This window comes from Oncorhynchus tshawytscha, linkage group LG30 (assembly GCF_018296145.1).
Source record: "Oncorhynchus tshawytscha isolate Ot180627B linkage group LG30, Otsh_v2.0, whole genome shotgun sequence".
NCBI lineage: Eukaryota > Metazoa > Chordata > Actinopteri > Salmoniformes > Salmonidae > Oncorhynchus > Oncorhynchus tshawytscha.
In genome coordinates, this window is record NC_056458.1 from 18,760,761 (window position 1) to 18,771,214 (window position 10,454).

The following is a 10,454-nucleotide window of genomic DNA, read 5'->3' on the forward strand; positions in this document are numbered from 1 at the left end:
TCGCAATCACATTGCCCACTGCCTTAACCCATCTGGACAAGAGGAGTACCTATGTAAGAATGCTGTTCATTGACTACAGCTCAGCATTTAACACTATAGTACCCCCCAACCTGTGCAACTGGGTCCTTGACTTCCTGATGGGCCGCCCCCAGGTGGTGAGGGTAGGAAACAACATCTCCACCCCGCTGATTCTAAACACTGGGGCCCCAAAAGGGAGCGTTCTCAGCCATCTCCTGTATTCCCTGTTCACCCACGACTGCGTGGCCATGCACGCCTCCAACTCAATCATCAAGTTTGCAGACGACACTACAGTGGTATGCATGATTAACAACAACGACGAGTCGGCCTACAGGGAGGAGGTGAGGGCCCTCAGAGTGTGGTGTCAGGAAATTAACCTCACACTCAATGTCAACATAACAAAGGAGATGATTGTGGACTTGAGGGAGCAGCCCTCTATCCACATCGACTGGACAGTAGTGGAGAAGATGGAAAGTTTTAAGTTCCTCTGCGTACACATCACGGACAAACTGAAATTGTCCACCCTCACAGACAGCGTGGTGAAGAAGGCGCAGCAGCGCCTCTTCAACCTAGGGAGGCTGAAGAAATTCGGCTTGTCACCAAAAACACTCACAAACTTTTACAGGCCTCCATCATTCTTAAATGGAAGAATTTTTGAACCACCAAGACTTATCCTAGAGCTGGCCACCTGGCCAAATTGACCAATCAGGGGAGAAGGCCCTTGATCAGGGAGGTGACCAAGAACCCGATGGTCACTTTGACAGAGCTCTAGAGTTCATCTGTGAAGATGTGAGAACCTTCCAGAAGGACAACAATCTCTGCAGCACTCCACCATTCAGGCCTTTATGGTAGAGTGGCCAAATGGAAGCCACTCCTCAGTAAAAGGCACTTGACAGCCTGCTTGGAGTTTGCCAAAAAGCACCTAAAGACTCTCAAACCATGAGAAAGAAGATTCTCTGGTCTGATGAAACGAAGATTGAACTCTTTGGCCGTCTGGAGGAAACCTGGCACCATCCCTATGGTGAAGCATGGTGGTGTCAGGATGTTTTTCAGCAGCAGGGACTGGGAGACTAGGATCAAGGCAAAGATGAACGGAGCAAAGTATAAAAAGATCCTTGATGAACACCTGTTCCAGAGTGCTTAGGACCTCAGACTGGGGGGAACTTTCACCTTCCAACAGGACAACGACACTAAGCAGACAGCCAAGACAACCCAGGAGTGGCTTCGGGACCAGTCTCTGAATGTCATTGAGTGGCCCAGCCGGAGCCTGGACTTGAACCCGATCGAACATCTCTGGAGAAACCTGAAAATATATGAAATAGAAGTAAAGAAAGAATTAAAGAATTAAGAAAATAGCTGTGCAGCAATTCTCCCCATCCAACCTGACAGAGCTTGAGAGGATCTGCAGAGAAGAATGGGAGAAACTCCCCAAATACAGGCATGTGAAGCTTGTAGCGTCATACCTAAGAAGACTCGAGGCTGTAATCGCTGCCAAAGGTGTTTCAACAAAGTACTGTAAATGTAAAATTTCAGTTGTGTTATTTTTATAAATGAGCAAAAATGTGTAAAAAACAGTTTTTGTTTTGTCATTAGGGGGTAATGCGTCCAGATTGATGAGGGAAAAAACAAATGTAATAGATTTTAGAATAAGGCTGTAACCTAACAAAATGTGGAAAAAGCTAAAGGGTTTGAATACTTTCCGAATACACTGTATACTGGCACTAGGCCAGCGCGTCAATGTTGAACCCTGGCGGGTTAGGTTTATAGACTGTAGGTGAGTTACTGAACCTGAGAGATGAGACAAATTTAGAGCCTGTTGCTTGGCAACGGTTTCCCCACAGACTACTGTGACCGAACCTACGGTACATACCCCAGCATTAGAGATACCACCCCTAACCTAATAAAAGGTGGTGGTGTTGTTTTTTCTGGCTGGTGTTTCAGATAGGGGGAACTGGACACAGAGGAATCTAGTGAATAATTTCACACTCTCTCTCTGTCAATGGTATGAGATGTTAGAATAAAGCCTATATGTTTATGTAGCAGGGGCCGTTTATTAAATTAAGTGAGTGGCGTCGATGTATACACATTTTTCATTAGCCATTTAAATTTTCTTTAACTTTGACTAAGTCATTCCAGTTTCACATGAAATTGGTGGCAGTGTCGGGATTTGATTATAATATAATACATTTTTTGATTGATTGGAACTGTATCTTATGTGTTTTTCTTTTAATTCTCTTCTCTCTTTCAGGTCTCTCCGCCCCTCAGATGGAGAACCATACATACAATGAGCATGTTCTCCTCCTAGAGGGATTAAACGTCACCCACCAGTCCTCCTACCCTGCCTTCATCATCCTCCTTGTTATCTACATCTTCACAATGGTGGCCAACATCAGCCTCGCAGTGGTGATCTGCATGGAGAGGAGCCTGCACCAGCCCATGTACATCCTCCTTTGCAACATGTCTTTCAACGATGCTCTCAGTATCACCACCTTCATACCTCGAGTGCTGAGTGATATTTTCAAAGCAAGTGCAGCAAGATATATTACCTATGTTGAGTGTGCCATACAAGCGTTCTGCGGTCACATGTTTGCTACGACCGGACATACAATACTAATGATCATGGCTTTTGACAGGTATATGGCCATCTGCAACCCTTTGCGATATGCCACCATCATGAACAACAAAATGCTGGTAAAACTGTGTGTGTTTGCCTGGGGTGTGGCATTTCTCTTTGTGGCGGTCCTTATAGGTCTCTCTGTCCGCTTGTCACGCTGCCGGTCAAACATTTTCAACCCTTTCTGCGACAACGCTTCGTTATTCAAGCTCTCCTGTGAGAGTGTGTTTATAAATGACATATACGGACTCTTTTTCACTGCGCTCATTTTTATCGCCTCCATTGTGAGTGTGTCTCTGACATACATTAGGATCACCATGGTGTGTGTGCGGAGTAAGAGCAAGTCGCTGAACAGCAAAGCCCTGAACACTTGCTTCACACACCTGGCTGTATACCTCATTATGCTGATGACAGGTTTCATCATTGTCTTTCTTCATCGGTACCCACAGTGGTCAAATCACAGGAAAGTGGCGTCCATTATATTTCCTCTGGTTGCTCCTTGTCTTAACCCAATTATCTATGGGCTTCAGTCCAAAGAGATTTACAAAGTGGTAAAGAATATGTTCCAGTCCAAGATTATGTCTCTTCGATTGTAATATACTTTTTAATGTGTAAAAGTGAATAAAAAGTGTTTGTCCCTATTGAAATGCCCCACTAGTAATGCTGTCTTTGTAAACCAGGGTCAATGTTAATAAGGATCACCTTTTTTTCCATTTTTGCCTAAAATGACATACCCAAATCTAACTGCCTGTAGCTCAGGACCTGAAGCAAGGATATGCATATTCCTGATACCATTTGAAAGGAAACACTTCAAAGATTGTGGAAATGTGAAATTAATGTAGGAGAATATCTCACATTAGATCTGGTAAAAGAAAATACAAACAAAAAAAACATGAATTAGTTTAATAAATGTTTTGTTATATCATTTTTGAAATGCAAGAGAAAGGCCATAATAAAATAATTCAGTTTAGACACAATTTAGATTTTGGCCACTAGATGTCAGCAGGGCATGTGCAAAGTTTCAGACTGATCCAGTAAAGCGTTGCAATACATCAGAAAATGTATCAAGTCTGCGCAAATGTGCCGAATTGGTCAATTGATACATTTCCAAGTACATAACTATAGAGAACATACAAAAATTATATGGTAATAAAACATTTTCAGTTTACACACTCCCAGGAAGGTTCTACATGATGGAAAATTAGCTTCCTACAGAAAAGACACTAATCTTCACACGGTGTGGGGCCAGAAACAGCAGGGGTGTTAAATCTGCTCCTGCCACGCCCTCTACTTCTCATCCTGGACCCCCCTAACCTGCCACCCCTCCCCCAGTGCGCTCTCTCTCTCTCTTTCTCTCTCTCTCTCTCTCTGTCTCTCTCTGTCTCTGTCTCTCTCTATGTGATTGTGTGAGTGGAGACAGGTGTGCTGGAAGCAGAACATGATCCCAACCAGCTGCAACCTGTTCCATAATCAAGAACCCTACAAACTCAGCCCTGCCACTTCCACTCTGCCAGATCGTAGCCTCTACTCAGTCATTCTGCATTTCTAGCTGTTTGTTCCTGCATGGATTTTGTTATCCTGTTGTGCCTGTTTTCCCTAGACTCACGTACAGTCCCGTCTACTCTGACTCTGGTACCTGTCTCCAGTCCCTCATCTCCTCAGTCCTGCTTTTCTGCCCTGGATCCCCGCTACTGGGATTAGGGTCTCTCTACTGCTTCATTGGATTCCGCTCCAGACCTGCTTACCCAGTTCCTAATCTCCTTGCCCTCAGCCTCAGTCCGGATTCCCTACTACCTGCCCTAGATTCTCCTGGACTGCACCCTATCTCCTCTCCCGCTTTTCAATAAATACGTTGGTTACCTATCCTTGTCTCCTTGTCTGAGTCTGCATTTGGGTTCACCTGCTCCACACGCGTAACAAGGGGTTCAAACTTTAAAACCCAGTTCCTACATTTGAATATAAACATTTATTTGATCAAACAAAACTATGCTACATTTTATCTCTGGAACACTCAGAATGACCAATCAGAGCAAGATTATTGAATGTGAGTACATTATTTACCTTCAGAGGTGAATGTATCAAACCAGTTGCCATGATAAACATTTGTTGTTGTTGTGCACTCTCCTCAAACAATAGCATGGAATGTTTTCACTGTAATTATCACACCAGCCTTCGCTTTGGCTTCCCCTCCTGTCCAGCTCAGGTGTTCGGGGTCTAGCTGCTGCCGAACCTACTGCTGGCAAACGCCCTTTACTCATCAACCCCGGACTCTCGTCATCATTACACACACCTGGTTACATCCCCCACTCTATCACTGTATATGTGTACATACTCCCTCTGCCATTTTACTTTGTTGGTCATTCTAAATGTTACTTGAATTCCTCTCTCCTACTATTTCCTGTGCACTGTGTATTTTACACTTTGTGTTCGCCCTGTGCCTTTTTGTTCATGAAGATATATTTTGAGCACAACAGCGTTTGGGTTACGTCCCTCTTTGATCTCTGGTGCCTAAGAAATTCAGAAGTTCTAAACCTGCGACTACCTCCTGCCTACTCCTCTCTACACCAGTGACAGTAATAGCTACTGTAAATTGGACAGTGCAGTTAGATTAACAAGAATGTAAGCTTTCTGCCCATATAAGACATGTCTATGTCCTGGGAAATGTTCTTGTTACTTACAACGTCAAGCTAATCACATTAGCGCACGTTAGCTCACCCATCCCGGTGGAGGAACACCGATCCCATAGAGGTTTTAACAAGGGTTAGCAAATTAAATCTGTCAAAGTAGCAGTGGGATTTGCTGAGGCCAAATGTTCTCCTCCTTGCCATTAACACTAATCTATCAATTCAGCCTGCCCACAACCTCACTCCTGTATATTGATATACACACTTTGACAAATCCAATCAGTAGTCGGAGTAGAATCATCATTGGAAGACAGCTGAAAAGCATAGGCGCATCATCGGCATATAAGTGATATTCTAGACAGATTTCCAATCCACTGTATGAGCTACTTAGTTCATAGAACTGCGGTTAGTACAATGCCTTCTGAAAGTATTCACACCACTTTTTCCAAATTTTGTTGTGTTACAGCCTGAATTAAAAATGTATTAAATTAAGATTTTTGGGTCAATGGTCTTACACACAATACCCCATAATGTCAAAGCAGAGTTATGTTTTTCAATATTTTTTACAAATGAAAAAGTGAAATGTCTTGAGACAATAAGTATTCAACCCCTTTGTTATTGCAAGCCTAAATAAGTTCAGGAGTAAACATTTGGACTCACTCTGTGTGCAATAATACTGTTTAACATGATTTTTAATGACAACCTCATCTTTGTACCCCACACATATAATCATCTGTAAGGTCCCTCAGTCGAGCAGTGAATTTCAAACACAGATTCAACCACAAAGACCAGGGAGGTTTTCCAATGCTCTGCAAAGACTGGCACCTATTGGCAGATTGGTTAAAAAAAATGTTATTAATTAGTTAGAGTTTTTACTTAAATCAGCTTGAAAATGGCTGTCTAGCAGTGATCAACAACCAACTTGACAGAGCTTGAGGAGTTTAAAAAAGAACAATCAAATATCAAATATCAAATATTATACAATCAAAGTGTGCAAAGCTCTAGGAGATTTACCCCAAAAGGCTCACAGCTGTAATCGCTACCAAAGGTGATTCTAACATGTATTGACTCAGGGGGTTGAATCCTCTGTGGAGATGGGAGATGGGAATCAAATGAAGATAACTTACAGTTTAATTTTCATTAATTAAAAAAAGACAATTCAATACTTTTTAATCCCAATTTGTAACACAACAACATTTGGAAAAAGTCAATAGGTATGAATACTGTATATGTCTATGTTTGGTTCAGATTTTGTCAAGTCTGGACAGGCCTTGATTTCAACATCCACAGACTTCAGGTCCGATCCGGCTTACATTTGACCCCAACATAGACATCTATACAGTGCCTTCAGAAAGTATTCATACCCCTTGAGTTATTTCACATTTTGTTGTGTTACAGCCTGCATCTACACAATACCCCATAATGACAAAGTGAAAACATGTTTTTAGAAATTTCTGGAAGTTATTTGAAAATGAAATACAGAAATATCTCATTTAGATAAGCATTCAAACCCAATACTTTGCAGAAGCACCAGAGGCAGTGATTACCTCGATTACCACGACACCGGTGCCCCCGCACATTGACTCTGTATCATTACCCACTGTATATAGCCCTGCTATTGTTATTTACTGCTGCTCTTTAATTATTTGTTATTCTTATCTCTTACTTTTTGGGGGGTATTTTCTTAAAACTGCAATGGTGGTTAAGGGCTTGTAAGTCACCATTTCACTATAAGGTCTACACCAGTTTTATTCGGCACACATGACAAATATAATTTGATTTGATTACAGCTGTGAGTCTATCCGGGTAAGTCTCTAAGAGCTTTCCACACCTGGATTGTGCAATATTTGCACATTATTCTTTTCAAAAGTCTTCAAGCTCTGTCAAATTGATAGTTGATTATTGCTAGACAAACTTTTCAAATCTTGCCATAGATTTTCAAGTAGATTTAAGTCAAAATGGTAACTCTGCCACTCAGGAACATTCACTGTCTTCTTGGTAAGAAACTCCAGTGTAGATTTGGCCTTGTGTTTTAGGTTATGATCCTGCTGAAAGGTGCATTCATCTCTCAGTGTCTGGTGGAAAGAAGACTGAACCAGGTTTTCCTCTAGGAATTTGCCTGTGCTTAGCTCCATTCCATTTCTTTTCATCCTGAAAAACTCCTCCATCCTTAACGATGACAAATATAACCATAACATGATGCAGCCGCCACTATGCTTGGAAATATGGAGAGTGGTACTCAGAAATGTGTTGATTGGATTTGCCCTAAACATAACACTTGGAATTTAGGACAAAAAGTTAATTGCTTTGTCACATTTTTTGCAGTATTACTTTAGTGCCTTGTTGAAAACAGGATGCATATTTTGGAATATTTGTATTCTGTACAGGCTTCATTCTTTTCACTCTGTCAATTAGGTTAGTATTGTGGAGCAACTACAATATTGTTGATCATCCTCAGTTTTGTCCTATCACAGATATTGTACTGTATATCTGTTTTTGAGTCATCATTGGCCTCATGCTGAAATCCCTGAGTGGTTTCCTTCCTCTCCGGCAAAGAGTTCAATCTTCATTTCACATGGTCTGAGAGTCCATTAGGTGCCTTTTGACAAACTCCAAGCGGGCTGTCATGTGCCTTTAACTGAGGAGTGTCTTCCGTTTGGCCATGTTTCATTGATCCATTTCTTTGTCTTGTTCCCTGCACACCTGGTTTACATTCCCCAATCACACTGCATGTATTTATTTCTCTGTTCCCCCTCATGTCTTTGTGTGATATTGTTTGTGTTACGTGTTATTTTGTGACGTGCCTGACTGGTGTTCTTATATTCCGTGTTGTTCATGAGGTATGTTTATTTGTTAAACTTACATTTTGTGACTGTTTGTGCGTTTTTGCACTTTTGCCAATTGACTGGAGGTTTTGACGCAGTTGCGTCCGTCTGTTGGTTTCTCCTGCCTCAATAAAGTGTGTGCCTGTTCACAATCCTCTGCTCTCCTGCACCTGACTTCGCTACCAGTACACACACCCTTGACAGAGAGACTAGTTAGGAACGAAGGAAAGATGAACGGAGCAAAGTACAGAGAGATCCTTGATGAAAAACTGCTACAGAGCACTGAGGACCTAAGACTGGGGCGAAGGTTTACCTTCCAGCAAGACAACGACCCTAAACACACAGCCAAGTCTCTGAATGTCCTTGAAAATTGCATGTTTTAGTTTATGTTTTGCCATTTTTGGAGAATCAGGTACTGTCTACTAATGTGGCCAGCTTTTGGGGAGTAACAAGTAATTTATAAATGTTTATAAAGTCTATATATTGCACACTTTAGATTAGGATCTGCAAAATAGTTTGTCAATCCCATAATGTCCACACCCCCGCAGAAATTAAATTAACATAATAATATCAAATCATTTTTTTTGTCACATGCGCCGAATACAGCAGGTATTACAGTGAAATGCTTACTTACAAGCCCTGAACCAAAAATGCTTAAAGAAGTTAAGAAAAATACGTGTTAAAAAATAGAAAATAAAAATAACTAAAAATTAAACAGCAGCAGAAAAATAACAATAGCAAGGCTATATACAGGGGGTACCGGTACAGAGTCAATGTGTGGAAGCACCGGTTAGTTGAGGTAATTGAGGTAATATGTACATGTAGGTAGAGTATCTCCATAAAAATCTGTCAGTTTAAGCTAGAGACATCAGTTGTTTTGCATTGGCTGCACCTCAATCCACTGCATCCACCTACTGTATGTTGCACATCCGTATCTGTGGTGAAAGTTTACAGAGCTAGAGCGGTGTTTCTTAGACCATCAGACAACCCGAAAATCATTTATAGCGTCCGAATGGTTTGACCAAGCTATTATGACCCTCTGTGGAATGATGAAACTCTCACAAAAACGATGGTGTTCTCCGTTTTGCTCTACAACCCCCGCACGCATCTTGGACTCGTCTGAAGTCGATACAGCTAATCTTCCAACTTCTGTCTGTAGTGTCCGAACAGTTTAGGCTACACACTAATGACCCCTTTGTGGAAAGCTGAGACTCTCACGAACATGTCGGTTTTGCTCTAGGATGCCCACAGGTCTCACAAGACTTGTCCAAAGGTTCCCCGGTACCAGTTGATTTTTTAAAAATGGAAGTATACTGTATATGGAGACAGTTTAGTACCAGAAATGAGGGGTTACATACATGTAGAGAAAAAAAATAGTTTCCTGATATTTCATGTATCTCTCAGATATAGGACAGACAACCTCAAAACAAACTTCCTTTCGATTTTTGGGGAGGTGAATCTGTCATTCAATGCATTTGTATGGGCTAATAGCCCCCCAAAGTATTAGTAAGAGCATGTACCCACATTTACAAATGCACTCATTAACAATTAATAAATATCAATCAAATGTATTTATAAAGCCCTTCTTACATCAGCTGATGTCACAAAGTGTGATGCAGAAACCCAGCCTAAAACCCCAAATAGCAAGCAATGCAGCTGTAGAAGCATGGTGGCTAGGAAAAACTCCCTCGAAAGGCAAGAACCTAGGAAGAAACCTAGAGAGGAACCAGGCTCTGAGGGGTGGCCAGTCCTCTTCTGGTTGTGCCAGGTGGAGAGTACATGACCAAGATGTTCAAATGTTCATCGGTGACCAGCAGTGTCAAATAATAATAATCATAGTGGTTGTAGAGGGTGCAACAGAGGGTGCAAAAGGTCAGCACCTCAGGAGTAAATGTCAGTTGGCTTTTCATAGCCAAGCATTCAAAGTTCGAGACAGCAGGTGAAGTAGAGAGAGAGAGAGTCAAAAACAGCAGGTCTGGTACAAGGTAGCACGTTCGGTGAACAGGTCAGGGTTCCATAGCCACAGCCAGAACAGTTGAAACTGGAGCAGCAGCACGACCAGGTGGACTGGGGACAGCAAGGAGTCCTCATTCCAGGTAGTCCTGAGGTATGGTCCCAGGGCTCAGGTCCTCTGGGAGGGAGAGGGAAGAGAATTAGAGGGAGAATACTTAAATGGGGAAACACTGTGGCCCCGTCCGACGATACCCATTGGACAGGGCCACCAGGCAGGACATGACACCACCCACTTTGCCAAAGCACATCCCCCACACCACCAGAGGGATATCCACAAAACCACCAACTTACTACTCTGAGACAAGGCTGAGTATAGCCCAGGAAGATCTCCCCCATGGCACGAACTCGAGGGGGTTCCAA

General features: G+C 42.2%; 1 protein-coding gene across 1 annotated transcript; it reads left to right on the top strand.

Annotated features, from left to right (window-relative positions):
* Positions 1 to 2,283: 2,283 nt before the first annotated feature.
* On the top strand, positions 2,284 to 3,228 carry LOC112229122 (olfactory receptor 5AC2-like). The gene has a single exon (XM_024395005.1). It carries the CDS (start codon positions 2,284 to 2,286, stop codon positions 3,226 to 3,228), a length of 945 nt encoding a protein of 314 aa, XP_024250773.1.
* The last annotated feature ends 7,226 nt before the right edge of the window (positions 3,229 to 10,454 follow it).